Here is a 17,089-nt window from a genome sequence, read left to right on the forward strand (position 1 = left end):
TCTTTCCCGGGCGGCAAAGTAAGCTATTGAAGCATTGGCAGTTCGAGCCAAGAATTACATCACTATATTTCGAACAGCATTAAATGTGTATATTATACATGTGTGTATTATTGTGGTGTATATTACGGTTATAAAAATATTATATTCTTGCTGTAGTGTTTCTATAGTCACGTAGTGAAATTAGATAAACGTTTTATATATTTTATGTATTAATTTTGAATAGAATATATATGGTTCTGGATTATTAAAATTTACTAACTTGGATAATATTTATTAATGTATTGGTATAGTGCTATAATATTTTTCAAATGATTGAAATGATTTTCTGTTTTTACTAATTATTCTATTATAAATGATAAATATAATCAATGTAAATTTCCTTATGTGCATAGAAATTAATGGAACTTTAACATGAATGTGAATAGTAATTATTACTTATATCGGAATGAATTTCATGCAAGAATAGAAATCATCATTAAATAATTATATATTTTTATTGATATATAATTAGTACTATATTACTAAAAAAAAAAGATTAATTTAAAATTACTTTTTTTTAATTAATGAAAATATTATCAGATTCAAAAATATATTACATATAAGAGTTGCAGCAGAAATTAATTTTGTTCAATAGTGAGTATGAAGTAAAAATAATATATTATCAAAAACATTTATACAACATTTTTATTGCGATGTATAAAAATTTTGATATAAAGATATTTATATAAATATAAAAATTTTCATTACCTTTATAAATCCTTTATAAATAAAATTTTATTTAAATAATATTAAATTTTAGAGACAAAAAATTATAACAAATGCAAAAGCCCCTTTTAAATTCATAGATTTGTTTTAATATATGAGCATTAGATTAGTAATCTCGAAAATTACTGATAACAAATACTGTCTAATGAAATTATCCTGGAATATTCAATAAATAAAATAAAGCAAGGATTCATCAAGTTGAGAATTCAAAATATAATTAACACGATTTAATGATCTTTTTAAATATATTGAAAAGTTATTTAATACAAGTTTTTATTCAACTTGTTAATTAAATAAAAATGTTTATGGTTAATATATTATATATATGTAGGTAAATGCCAGAGAAGTAGATTTGGAATAAGTTCAGAAGTACGCGATTGTCCGAATAAAAGAAAATTATAAAAGACGGCGGTCCAATTAATCCATAGGATAATTGGAATTTTTAATTGCTTAAGCATTTGGCGTATTCCGCGTTCGCAGAAAATTGCAAAGCAACTAACTATTTCAAATATAATCTGAATCTGTAAAAAATAACAGTTGACAATTACAAAATCTTCTATTACGAGAAAATAAATTTTAACATTGGATTTTTGTGATTTAGAAGTAATAATATGAAATTTTGTTATGTTTATATTAAAATTATTATTGAATTTTTCTTACATATTTATTATGATACTAATTTGTTTGTTAATTCTTGCTATAATGCTACTACGAATTACTTGCGTAAGATTTATATATACTGCCTAGTGATTATATTTATAATAAAATTAGTCAATGTATAAATTTATTATTAAAATTCTAATAAGTAACATTTTTATGAAAAATCCAATAATTAATAAATATAATATATTTATTGGTTTATATCACTGTTAAACATATTAAATAAGTATAAAAAATATATTTAATATTTCTGAATAAAATGAGAATGATTTATATAATCATGACAATTAAATTATTCGAGCACTATATTAAACTTAATACTATAATTTTTCACCAGTAGGTATCTATTCTTATTATAGTAATTAAATTTTTGTAAATATATTTTAATATTTCAACATCATCGTTTCTGTCAATAATATTTGTATTACTTGGCTGCATGAAATATTAAAAAAGAAAGCGAAACTTAATTATTTCAAAATTGATGATTATAAATGCCAATAACAATCTATTCGATTAAGTTATTGGGTTTTGCAGCTTTGAGTATGCTCGCATTTATTATACTTTTTGATAATTTTGGCATTGATCAATGTTAGTACTTTTCTCTGGAGTTATGCCTAAGCATGAGATCGACAAGTAATTGCATAATACATAGTTTATAATTGTATACATATAGTCATATATTTTCGTATGTTTAAGGTTTGAGATATATTAAACTAAATGAAAATATAAAAAACTAATGAAAGTTGAAAAGAAATATCTGTACAATAGCTAAAAACGCATACCTGTAAATTTATACAAATATTGTTTCATAAAAATCTTATAATTAATTATTCAATCAAAAGGCATCTTGTTCATAAAAAATAATTAATTTAAAAATCAGAAATTTATATTAAATTTGGAAACTTTTCACTTTTCTAATTTAAAACGTATCCTTAGTATATATATATATATATATATATATATATATTGTAGTTTAATGCGAATTATATATATATAAGTATAAAAATTTAAAATTAAATTATAAAATTCGTTTTCTTTGTATTAGTTATTATTTCCGATTTAAAAAAATATTTATTTCTTCAATAAATTACTGTTTTAATAATATATTCAGTATTAATCTTTTTTAAATGAAAATTTTTATTCTTTGAGAATGATCAGTCGTAACACATTAAAGTCAAATTAATTTTTTTAAAACATTGTAGGTAAGTACAACTTTAAATATTTTTCTTAAGTCATATAAAATATCAATATATATATATATATATATATATATATATATATATATATATATATATATCAATATCAATAAATAATATATCAAATCGATAGATATATAAGATATTGACTTAACGTAAAGGTATTTTACGATTATAAAATGATAATTAATTCAATATTTATTTTAATTTATACGGCATCATTTTATAAAATTATTGATAATATATATTGTATCAAACATGCATTTGATTTTCAAAAATAGTAGCAAATATATAATTTTGAAATTTATTGAAAGGATCTTTTGTCTTTGAAGTTACAAGTTACAAAACTGTAAATACTAAATTTTTTTTTTTTATATATATTTTATTTAAACACATCGATTAATTTTGAAAGCTTGTATTTTGCTTTTATATTTATTTAAGTAATATTTTATTTGTTAATAATAAAAAGATATTTCAAATTTTACTATTTTTGTCATATATTTCTGATTTTCCAAATATTTATGTATTTCACTACATTGTTATTCATATAATTTTGTATTGTTAATACTGGAATTTGATTCATTTTTAATGAAACTAAATCTTGGGCAAAATGAAAAAAAAATTACAGGTGCACTTTAATATTCTAAAAATACAAATATAAAATATGACAAGAGCACACACACATACACACACGCGCGCGCGCGCGCGCACACACACACACACAATGATCAATGGTTTACCATTAAGTTATTATGAAGGATATTGTTCATTTTTAAATATATTTTATTTTCACTAAATAACGAATGTAATCTTTGACAATAATCTTTACATGTATTTGCATTTACATATTGTATCTTGTTTATATCATGTATTTTATTTAATAATTTATTGATTACTTTACGTAGATATTGTGTATGTTAGTTAAATCTTATTCTTCTTCAAAATATGATCTTTTTATGCAAAGCTAATGCAAAATAAAGTCAGGCATAAATAAATTACAAAACTAAAAATTATATAAATTAAAAAACTATCTTGGGTGAAAAGTAAATCTTTTCAGTAAAATATTCGTAGGTGCACTCACTTGTTTGCTAAGGTGAGTTTCGAGACTGATCTTTTGTCCAATGAAATTAACGCCTCTTGGATATGTAACGTTCATTAATTTTATTCTACATTCAAACCTTGTACGATCTATAACAAGAATAAAAAATAGAAGAAAAAGAATTCCTGCAACAAAAGCTTAAGGCATACACATTCAGTATAACCATCGTTTCTTTGACTATTTACACCATACACGTATGATTGATTTTACCGTTATGAATAATGAATGGATGGTAAATATCAAATCACATTCTTACTTGTGATAATTCTAATATGAGAATGAGAGTGAAAAAACGACGTTTTTTACATTCATTTTGACAATATGCAATGGTGTAAAATAATGAATAGTTATATGAACAACGTATATGTGCATGTAACGTGCTTTTGTTACATTTTCATGTATTTCTTATCATAGTACGAGGGGAAAATATAGAAGATGAATAAATGAACTCACCACTGTGAATACGAAACGATTTCTTGCACTCACACGGCGGTTGCTTATGTTGTTCATCTTCGAGGAAAGAACATTGGAAAACACAATTAGTTTTTCGGCAGCCTACGGAAGACATAATATAAATTATTTTTATTCATAATGATATAGATATTTTTTATTAAGAGAAGGACGCAAATGAATAAAAAAAAGTTGAATATTATTGTCTTTATTAATATATTAATATTATTTGTATCTTATACAAATAAAACAGTCTCGTTGAAATGATTATTAAGTTTTTGTTTTTTTAGTTATGTCTTTCATTTTACAACTATAATAATTTTTATTTCTCGTTCTTTGCGCCTATGGTTTAAATAAGTAGTGCGACTACACTACATTATAAGGTAACTAAATAAAGGAAAATAAATAAATTTACAATTATTATATTTTATTAATAAATAATTTATCATTAATTAATTAATATTCGTTAAAAAAAATACAAAATAATTATGTAATATTAAATTATATATTATTAAATTAAGATAATCGTACAATAAAATAAAATTTTGCTTTGCAAGAATAATATCATAATATCTTAGAAATTAATATCAAATGATTTTATAAGTATGAAGATTAAAGCTAATCTATAGATATTAAATCATAGATTACTAATTAGTATACTTCAATTCAGATGCTGAGGGCATTGTAGTTTTTATATTTAAAAACTTTTCCACATATCAAACAAGCTACTTCAATATAATAAACTTAATAAAGAAATAAAGTCGAATAAATAATCAAATTTTCAATTATTTTCAATTAGAATCAGTCTAAAAAATATTAATCTACTTGAGCAATAACTAAAATTAATTATAATAATTAGTTTTATATAATCAATTTTTTATTGAATGGAATTTTTCATCAAATATATATGAAATATTCGAAGTCCGACATAGATTTTGTAATTGTTTATGGTTCTTAAAAATGTTTTAATACAAAATTTTTTATAGTATATGTAAAGTTATATTTTTATTGCTTATAAGTTAATTTTATTGCTTTCTTATAAAATATAGTGAAAGCATTTTATGGCATATACAACTTATTGAGAAAGTCACCTACTGAGTTTTACTATTAAAAATAATATCATTGGATGTAGCAATCACTGAAACTGAAATCAGAAAAGAAAAATTTAATAGGAGATTATAGCTCCAACTAAATTTGTATCAACTTGAGATAAGTCAAAATAGTGAACATTATCTTTATGTTTATTAAATTTGATAAGTGCAGATGTGCAGTATCCTATTTACTTATATAATTAGATAAATGTGCTTTGATATCTCATCTTTAGTTATACAAGAGATAATGAAGATTGAAATAATATTTATTAGACACAGTTTATGAATGATAAAAATATATTTTATTAATTAACGGTAATTCAAATGTAATATGTTTGTTGTATAAAAATATAAATAGATGTAATTAATATGCACTTTTTATGAAACTAAACAGAACTCCAAGCAATATTACAATCTAGAAATTGCTATAAAATTTCATCAATTTTGTAATATATGATTAAAGATACAATGATTGATAATATTTAATGAAAATTTAGATTATGCAAAATTGACTGTGACAAGTATTTTTGTATTCCGACAAATGTTTAAGTAATTTAATGGATTAAAATATTTATATTTTTAATATAAAAAATTATTCGTAAATGTATAAATCTTTTTTAGTTTTAATAAAATATATCTCCTTTTGTAAGTATTTGAATAGTTTAAATATTAATTAATAAAATATATACAATGTTGTCTTGAAAATATTACATTTGTTTAAATGTCTTTACATTGTAACTTATTAACTATATATAGCCGGTAATTAGTTATTATTTAGAAAGGTTGAAAATTATTTCAGGAAGATTAAGAATTATTCATATGGATTTAAATGATTATCTAAATTTGTTCTTTTGAAACATTAGGTATGTCTTAAAAATTAAATATGTCTTAAAAAAGTTCTTAAAAATTTTGTTATAAAGAGGTGGCTACAGTCTTAACATTAACTTTTCTGAAAAATAAATATTAATAAATGTTCTCTAAACTTCCTATAGGAAATTAAATCTATAAATATAAAATATTTCAATGCCTTTAATTAATTTTTTGCTTGACATTCAACTTTCAGACCACCGTTGATTTGGTTTTTAATCAACGAAAAATAATTTTATTTTTATTTTGTTAAAAAATTTATTTGTATTTTTATCAAAATGATATTGTACATTTTGGATATTTTCCTTGTTCGTCAATAATATTCTGTTCCCGAAGAGGATAGAATCGTGAAAAATAATCTAGATTGCATTTAGTTATAATAGGATATAGTTCGTTTTTAACAATTATTCAATTATCAACTTTGATTTTTCAGACATTCTTCTACATTTGTAAATTAATAAAGATAGTTTTACATCTTCAAATTATTATGCAATATTTGTAATAAAAAAATGATCTCTATTTACATTATTTTATGAAATTGTCGAAATATATTTATTAGATTTTTATTTTAATATCACTTATTAGATTTATTTTATAATATTTAAAAATAACAATTCATTGTAGCATGGAATTATTGTATTTAATTACATTTTAATAATGAGCACCGTTGATGAGCACGTTTGATATAAAATATACAAAATCTCTTACAAAGACTGCGATTTATCCAATTTCAATTGCACTCTATATATTGTTAAAAAATTTATATGTTCAGGATTGGAGCATTTTTCAAGACCATTGGCTCTTGGAAATTTATAATTCTTCTAGTATTTTGTAAACATTATGCTTCTCGGAATTCTCCAACCTTCTGGAGTTTTACTTTCCCGGAATTTTAGAAACTTCGAAAGCTTGATTCTGGAATACCCTACAATGTTTATCTAACATCCGCATAGTAACACCTATCCATTATTGCCAGCTAACTAAGCTGCCGCGTGGATATTTAAAGCAAGCACGCGACACGCTAAGGCTCTCTCTCTCTCTCTCTCTCTCTTAGTAAAGACGCCATGGCACAGACACTCCTTCAGTTTCGTGTGCGTATTCAACAAGCGCTATTACCAGATCCGCCACGTAAGAAACACGCTGTCAATTTGTGTGAGCATTCAACTAGCTCACTGTCAAGGAAAAGGTGTTGGAAGATGAAATCAACAACTCTGTCATACCATATAATACAGTTCGAGAACAATTCAAGTGAGATAGTAACAACCTCCACAATTAATAATTGAAATAGATCCTGAAGCATAGTGCCAGAGTACTCTCTCAGTATCTAACCGCAAGCAGCGTGCCCGAACGCACAAGGCGTTTGCGGGTAAACTCTAAGCAAGGATTCAGTGCCATCGCATACCCTCTCTCACCAGTGCCCACGCGTACTCTTTCAAGTGGTCGTTTCCACGAGTCAGTGCAAGAACAAGAGGATCCGGAGATTTAAGAGCTCCTACCTCTACATGTAATGCATACTGACACCACGTGGCAACATGAAAGGAACGACAATTCTCGATTCTAGCGATTCTCAAAGTCAACGTAGAAAATTATAGTGTAGTTGTAAAATAAACGCAATAAATAAGCACGAAAGACCGATGTGTTGAATACTGAATTGAAGCAGTACCTCTTCCACTTATCCACACGTTTTCCCACCAGTGAACTGGTGGACATAGTTTAATTCTAAACATTTTTGGTCCTTCGACCACCGGATGAGTGGAATTCTCAACAGTATCGTATATGTTTTTTTTGTTGATTAATTGCCTTACATATTACATATATTTTGTTAATTTATCAATTTATTCTTCATTTTGTTGATTCAATGTTGATTTCTTTTCTGTTTCAAAGTATTTCCCCCTTTATTGATAAAATACGTTTAATCTCTAAATTAATGAAGGATAATATAAATAAATATTACTAATAATTTTAATTATTAGTAATGTATGGAATTTATGTATATTAAATAATTTACTGTCTCGATATTTACGTAATATTTAATAAACTGAATATACTATTTTTATTAATTTTATTCATTAAAATCTAAGTAGCAACGGTAATTAATTAAAACATTTATTAAATAAAATTTGTTGCTCTTTATGCATTCATTTGTAATAAGTATAAAAAATATTTGATAATATAAGAATCAATGAAAATGGAATTTAATACCGAAAAAAAGTACATAAATCGTCGAATATCCAAACAACCATTATCACTTGAAATGTATCATTCGACATTTAATAAATTGTACATTCATTTAATGACAACAATTATTTATGAATTGGGAGAATGTAATTAAATATCTACCGTTTTCTATGCTGATAAGGGATGACATCTCGCAGACATCTCCATTGAATTGAGGTTTGCATAAGCAGCGCACAGCGGCGGCTCCAACATGTCTGTAATAAATAAAAAAATAAAGAGAAATCAATAAAACTAAACGATACGACTTTATCGTTTTAAACGAATTTATCAGTATCTTATTATTTACTGAAATTATATAATAAATGAGATCAACGAAACTTAATCGTATTTATTTATAATTCAAATTTTTGTGCTTATTGTCTGATTATTATTAATAGTAATTTACTGCAACTTTCCATTTGTATTATTAATTATTTAAAAATTAGTAGAATATATTATTAGTAAATATCGTAGGTGTGTTAATTTATGTCCCATTTTATATAACTTAAAGTATATATAGTAATAAAATTTTATTTGTCCAATATTGATAAGTTATTCTGATTTAATACTACTTTCTAAGTTTTATAATATTATAAAAAGACGAATATAAATAATATTTAAAGTAGTGTAGCATGATATTGTTTAGCAATATTTTTTCTAATTCCGTGAATGAATCTCTTAGATTATCCATTAGATATTTCATTCCATACTCTAATTTCATTAAATCATAAAGAATAACTGATTGAAAAGAATGCCAATTTGATTGAAATATAAAATGAATATCCAACCAAATAATTTTCGAACATTTTTATTTAATTTACTATTTATATTATTTATCAAGCATATTTATTATATCAATGTAAAAAATCATTGTTTTTAATTTTAAAAATTATCTTCGTACCAGTATTATTGAATTTATATTCTTATTATAACTTTAAGTAATATTTTAAATAACAGAATTTTGCAAAATTTTCTTCATTAATGTTATATTTTTAACGAATAATTATTTATCAGCTTTACGCAAATTACATTTTTAATTAAGAAATTATTTTAACGCATGAGCACGAAGGTAAAATTTAGATTTAACTTTATTCACTTTCCATAATATTATTTTAATGTTTCATTCTTCATAATTTTTTATAGAAAATATTTAATGTAATATAATTTTAGATTACGATAAAATTAAGCAGCAAATTGTATATTTTCTATAATTAAGCTTTCAGAACGTATGATATAAAAAATGCCATTTATTTCATAATGCTCTGATTATCAATCAAAGTCTGTTTATATTAATATAATATTGATTAGCTAAAATAAGTTATATAATAGTAAATTAAAATCAATTATATATACCAAAATATGCATACCTGCAAGTACCACCATTTTGACATTTCGGATTTCCACGTTCGGTTACGCAAAGTGGCCCATAGCCGCAGTGTTGTCCACCAAATCCTTCGAAGCAATCACAGTAAAAGGTCCTAATGAAGAGCAATGGACCAACGTTAATATTTAATACTTGTCTTTGCCATTCGGAATATATATCCTTGAAAATATGAAAATACGAGAACTATGTGGTATTTTTCGTGTGCATTTCGTATTTATGTAATATTACCCATATTATCCATTATATAAATAGCTTATTCATAAAAAAAAAGAAATATAGTATAAATTAAATGTATGTATAATATGTTCTATTTTAAATTGTATTCATCATAAAAATACTAGGTATTATTATAAAATCTAGTTATTTCATGTATCAGTACAAAATTAATTAGTGATTTATCGTACTATACGAATAATAAACAAATAAACTATTCAGTAGCATGTTTAATTTTTAAATCATAAAATTTTTTCCTATATATTTTGAGCAAGTCTAAAATTTTATTTTGTTATATTTTAAATGTGATTGTTAATTTAGATTAAAATAAAATTATTTGAAAAACAGATTATTGGATTTCGGTATAATTTACAGATATTATAAATTCTAATTCGAGTTAAATGTTTGTTTGCTTCATTCGGGTGTTATTTTATTATTATTTTACGTCCAATGGGTGACAGCCATTTCTTAAAAAGATAAACTTAATAAAAGCGTGCACGACTCAATAGAGAATTCAAAATATTGCTATCCATTTGTTATCAACATTCTTGGATGATCTTTCAACAAACCTATTGATATTGATTCGGATCTGTATTATTATAACTATACCTTCTGTTATACTAGATAATGTTACAGGAAAGAATTCAACATACGATTAAATTACACAATGTTATGTTTTATACCCTGTAAATTTAATTTTGATTAAGAAATTAAAGACTATATTTTTAAACAGAAAACATATTAAATAAAATATTTTACCTAATTTATACATTTTACCCAACACATTGTCAATTATTTCTAATCAATTCTTGAAATTATGTTTTCCTTTATTTTGCATAAATCGAAAATATAGAATTAAGTGAGGTATTAAAATTCAATAGGCATTCAACAATACCACTAAGTAAGTATATTAATATTTTATTATATATATCGAAAAAATACATATTATATAATGAATATCTAAAATTTAATATGTCTGTAGATTTTTATAAAATAGTTTATTAACAGATATACGCGTATTTATTGGAGTATTAATAAAATCATTGTTATTTCAAAAAATGAAAATCAATTATAATTTCAAATTTAATATTTAAAAATACTAATTACATAGTGAAATTTTAATTTTTATTAATTATATATTATTCTGTATTATATTAAATTTTGATTTTCGTGAACTATCGGATACTTAATACATAAAAAGAAAAATATATTACAGGATTGGCTAATTTATACCATATATTCGACTATGGTAGATTATTTTGATTATATTAAAAACAAAATCATTTTAATTTTTCTTAGAAATTGAATTTTAGAATTCGAAATTTTTAATTTCTGCTGAATTTATCGTTAATTATTATTATTCAATATTCGAAAATCTAAATGTCCACATTCACTACCTAATATAAAAGTAATTTTTAAATTATTATTATTAATATCTTGAAACTATTTAAGAATATTTTATGAATATGTATAGAATAGAAATCTTAATTATTAATATGTAGTAATAAACGATAATTTTTATATATAAAGTAATTCATTTAAATAAAATAATACATTAGTAATGTTTTCAAAATACATATATTTGTTGAAAATATTTGTTGAAAACACGAACGTTTGTGTATATACAACTGCAATAAAATATTACTGTCCAAATCAAAATAATCTATGCCTGCATGCAGATGATTATCATGAAAAACTTTTACAAACATAAAAGTATTTATATCAGCAGTAAAATATACTTGTGAGGTCAGATAAATACTACTTGTATGAAACTAGATTCAATCACTGTTTCCATAACCCTCACAGTTTACGTGCATACAAGATTCTCATAAAAATGGCATATATTAAAATATTAAAATGTTATTAAACTTAAAATATATTAAAATGTTTTTTAATATATGATTATGTAAATACAAATCACATTGTATAACATAATTTAGTTTTTTTGTTTGAAAATTTAAGAATTAAAAAATGTTTTAGAAGTTTTTATAACATCTTAAAGTATGATCTATAAATTATATGATACTATAATTAATGTTCAAATATGCATTTGGCCGATGAAGTCGGATGTAATAAGACATGTCGAACCACTTCTTTTACTTTTCTCATTTTGTTTTATTTTGCGTAGAAAAGCATATAAATCATATAAATTCTCTCATACGGATATTTTATAGGGTTTTTACTACATTGTTCAATTTTCTATGTGGTAAAAGTACTAAAAAATATAGATATTGAGAAAAACAGAAGGAAATAATAAAAGATATAACTACAGATTCAATAATATGGAATCAAATTGCATGAATAAAAGGGAATATACATGTCACAAAATAAAAACGAAAAGCCTAATATAAAGGAATAATGCTTGAATTGATAATAAAAATGCTAGGTCAATACATGTGCATACAATGAATTTAATCGACAGGACTAACGATCAGTCAACAGAAAATAACACAAGTTGTTTTCTGATAATTTTCATAGGCATTAAGCGAACAACGTTGAATGTTCGACATCTTATTTCCTCTAAAGCGAATTGCCTCTTAACAGTTCATTTACCTCTTACTTTTTTAAGTTAATTACCTATAAACTTATAAATACTGTTGTCCTTTTATAACACTCGAAACGTGATTTAATGATAGATATTATTTAGGCTTCCGCTAAACATTGTAATATTTAATTTTAAAAATAAGAGAACAAAAGCTATAATTTCGTTAAATGATTTTGCCTTATATACAATTATTGAATTATTGATTTTCTTATATAAAGTTATTGAATAATTGTACCAAATATTATTTAATTATTAAAATTGTCTCGTTTCATTTACTAATACACACTACATAGGATTAATAAAATATATATGTTTATTCCAAAGTATGGTAGTAACAGATCAATAAAAATATTTTTTTTTTTGCAACAATATGGATTTGTTTCTTACATTACTAATTATTATTTAAATAAATTACATTTTATCTGATATAAATAATTAATAATCTTGGTATATTACTAATTGCTACAAAATATTATTGTTATTTATTGCTCGTCAATGCTGCTACTTCTTCTATAAAGGAAATCATATTAAATTTTTACCACATTATTTATTCTGCTTACCATTATTACACTACTATTTAGTATATTAAATAAATAAATTACTATCCAATTCATCTCATTAACTATTTAAAAATATTAATTTTATAAAGAATTTTTGAAATATTTAATAAATACGATACATTTAAGTAATAGTTGATATTGAAGAGTATAATAGTTCAAAAATTTTTAAATTTTAATTATAAATTTAATAACAGGTACATATTAGTGATAATTTTCTTCAAAATGCACTGTTATTAGTTATTATACTTTGATTTGTAACCAGATTTTTAAAATATAAATTGTTTCAAAATATTAAAAAATATAATTGATTGAATTTATATAATTAATATTATTCAATATATATTAATATATTGAATTGATTGATATTATATAACAATTATACTTTCAAGTTACTTTTGAAAAACATTAATTATTTCTAAATAAAATCCACATTGTAGCAGTATTTTTTAAAGTTGTTTTTAATTAGATGCATTTTTTTTTAAACAATCAAAAGCAAGATACAAAATAAAAATATATTTAATGTACATTTTTTCAAGCATAATTTAAGTTAGTATATAGCCAAGATTACGACTTTAAAGGAAAATAACAATTATGTGATAGATTTCTTGAGATTAAAAAAGAAATTTTACAATCGGCGTTAAAAATGTGACAGTGCATAAAATTGCCATTAATATATTGTAATTTATTATCGTTTAAAATTTTTTGTGATTGAATTTCATTAATTTTTGTAAAAATGTATTTCACGTTGATACAGTATGAAATGATTTCTTTTTAATTGATTTCTGAATTCCACTGAAATTTAAATACGTAATTTAGATTTTCTTATTATACTATTCGTTATTTAATTTAAATTAACATGAATCAAAATAATAATAATAATATTGTATATAAAAAGTATACATATTATATGTACGCATTAGTACCCACACGTATATATGTTTATGTTTCCATAAGTAAAATCATTTTTAATGTTGTATCTTTTTCATATACTCACTGTTGTGTTTCAATATACAGTGTTTAAATATTTGCATACACATATTTTTCAATGCACCCATTTCTCCCACGCACGTACAAAAAAAAGTACATATTTGTGAGAGCGCTTTTCTCGTGACTATGAAAAATGAAAAAAAAACTTTCTTCACGCGCTTTTTCTATGGTTAACTTTCGCAAACGTACTAAGCCTGCATATAATTTTCTATGACTGACACAACAAAGCTTTACTGTGTGCTTTAAAAGAATAAAATAAGTTAGAATATAAGACAGTGAAAACATAAAAGTTATATTATTCCATACAGCAGTATAAAAACATGTAAAATCTATTCTCTATGAATGCGAAGTAAAATTAAGGAACAGGCAAAAACAATATTTTTCAGGCACTGTGATGCTTTAATTAGTGCTGACCAAAAATGTAAAAACCATTATTCCACATAATTTTATAAAAACGAAAGTTAAAAATCTTTCGACAGATTTATAAGTATTTCAAAAATAAACAAATATATATAGTATAAATAGAGCTATATAGCACTGTATAGTATTTATAGTTATATTTAGAGCTATAGTATACCAAATATATTCTAAATTAGTATTTTCATTTAAACCGTTAAATATTTAGATAGAATTAAAGCTAAATATGTGTAAATATATTTAGCTTTAATTCTATCTAAACATTTGAAAGTTTTAATGAAAATTCGAAATTAGAATATGCTTATACTATAGCTCCATTTGCAATAAGTTATCGAATATTTGGTTCATATGCATTCAAATTTCAACAAATGATGCATTGAAATTTTAAACAGAGAAACGCAAAATTTTCTAATTCTAAAATAATGAACAATTATCAATCAGAATTTATATTTTCTATACTTTTAATGTTTTAACAGTATTCAATTTAGAAACTTGTTTAATAAAAATAAATTGTTTAAAATATTCTTCTACCGTTTATATTGTATTATTTAAAATCTCATTAAATATAAATAAACCGAAGAAGAAGAATACAAAGAAATTTCTACTACATTTGTTATTAAGATAATAATTCATATAATATGAATAATACATAATTTATATTGCAAGTTTCTGTAATTATATAAAAATTACAATAATAGTTTAATATTTATTTTAAAACTCATAACATTAATAAAAATTGCTTAAAATTATATATTATAATTATATATTATAATAAAAGATAATATAAAAATTAATAAAAACATAACATAAAAAATAAAATAATAAAACTTGTATTTATTAATCAATGTAATGATTTGTAATATAATATACATATAAAAAATTAGTCTACATTGATTTGAATTTTTATATTATAAATTATATTTCAGGAACATTTAATTTTTTTTGGTAAAATGAAATTAATATTGGACATTTAATTAGCATATCTTTATGAATTTAATAATTTGTTTTAGAAAATTCATTAATATTTTGTTATTTATTTATTTAAAAATATTTAATCATTTTAATATAACAACTTTTTTCAGTTGACTAATATATTAAAACATAATACTTAATGATATGCATTTGATGATATTTTATTTATCATTCGTTATGGAATTTTGCACAGTATTACTGAAATATAATAAATTTTACTTATATATCTAACAATGTCGTATAATGCATACATATTAATTATGATTCTTTGTAAAAGCTTTTCTATCTACTATCTTATAATTTATATTATATTAAAAATTTTTCATTTAAAATACTTTTATTCATAGAATAATATTAATTGAATTATAATATTATTTTCAGTATATTAGACAATACATTTATAAAAAATTTTTGTACGTAGTATATAAAAATAAATAATTAGTATTAAATTGTATTTAAGAAAAGGAGCCTTAATAGTTAATAATATTTAGTGTTTGAGAAAAACAAATATACAAATTGAAATACATAATTTAAAAATTGTATATAACCGGAAATTGTTAAAGTAAATTAAGATTGCATTGTTCATGATGTATATAATATAATATATAAAAAACATTATAATATATTTATAACCCAACTGATGATCAAATACTGACAATAGGATAGCAAGCAATTTTTACAGCATATTAATAAGAAAAAGGGAAGTAATCTTAATTTAATTGAATACATTCAAATTATCGCGCGAATAAAATATCTACTGAAAAAATGCTTCTGTTCCTTGTGTTCGTAATTTTAGATTCAAACATCACCACCTCTCGCATGTACACGGGAAATAGCCTCAAATCCCTAAAAGCTGCAGTGGCGTATGAAAGGCGGCGGGGCGTTAAAATGATTTCCCAAGCCGATTATGCAATGTGAAAGCAAAGCGTAGCTTCCCAACCACTTACGCATAATCCGAAGTGAGCAGGCAATCGCCGGCGTACGAACAATCTCGTAGCGAGCACGAGCTCGGATTCTCTCTGCCGTCGGTCATTTCGTACGTAAAATTGAACCCGTAGACATCGAGTAATTTGTCCAGCACACGCACGTGATTAGCTTCGAGCCGCTCCAGTCGAAAGTCAAGCACAAGATAGGGCCGAAAAGTGCGCAACCATCGGTGCTCGAAGACGTTGCCCTCGTCAATCTCACGCAGAAGCGCACCTCCGAAGCTCGTCGACTCGGTCTCGAAATATGCATACTCGGTGAAGCGCAGGCCCCGAGCTGCGTATAGTTGGCTTAAGTACACGATTATCGAGGCATTTGCATGCTCGACAAACGCCGAAGCATCCAGAATCCAGCGGCAATTGATGGGTACAGCGAACGGACCCGGGAAATTGGGCGTGGCTATGATGCCTCGCCGGGCGGTTAGATGGCCGCCGCAGTGCAACGCGCCAGAGGATTCAGGCTGCTTTCCGGCAATGGGCAGCATGAGCATCGCCAGACATGCCAAGACTTGTCGTGAATCGCTCCGAACCTTACCCAAAATCTGAAATCAGAGCAGAAGCACGCCGTTTAGTTACGTCATTCGAAATGTTTTGCGATTATTTTTGTGTAGGACCATTTTACAGGCTTGTACAGGCAAAAGTTCGTTGAATACCCAAAAGTGCAGTGAAACTATGAGACGGCTTAG

General features: G+C 23.9%; 1 protein-coding gene across 1 annotated transcript in view; it reads right to left on the reverse strand.

Annotated features, from left to right (window-relative positions):
* The window catches only part of LOC105361402 (uncharacterized), a 102,347-nt gene that overhangs the window by 64,391 nt on the left and 20,867 nt on the right, over positions 1 to 17,089 (reverse strand). Inside the window, exons 2-6 of the mRNA XM_011498566.1 lie at positions 16,368 to 16,945; positions 9,710 to 9,820; positions 8,466 to 8,557; positions 4,174 to 4,275; positions 3,703 to 3,809 (exon numbers count right to left, since the gene is read on the reverse strand). Of these exons, the coding sequence (XP_011496868.1) occupies positions 3,703 to 3,809; positions 4,174 to 4,275; positions 8,466 to 8,557; positions 9,710 to 9,820; positions 16,368 to 16,945 (990 nt within the window). The remainder of the gene's footprint in view (positions 1 to 3,702; positions 3,810 to 4,173; positions 4,276 to 8,465; positions 8,558 to 9,709; positions 9,821 to 16,367; positions 16,946 to 17,089) is intronic.

The sequence above is a fragment of the Ceratosolen solmsi genome, unplaced genomic scaffold (assembly GCF_000503995.2).
Source record: "Ceratosolen solmsi marchali unplaced genomic scaffold, CerSol_1.0 scaffold30, whole genome shotgun sequence".
In the NCBI taxonomy this organism is placed as follows: domain Eukaryota; kingdom Metazoa; phylum Arthropoda; class Insecta; order Hymenoptera; family Agaonidae; genus Ceratosolen; species Ceratosolen solmsi.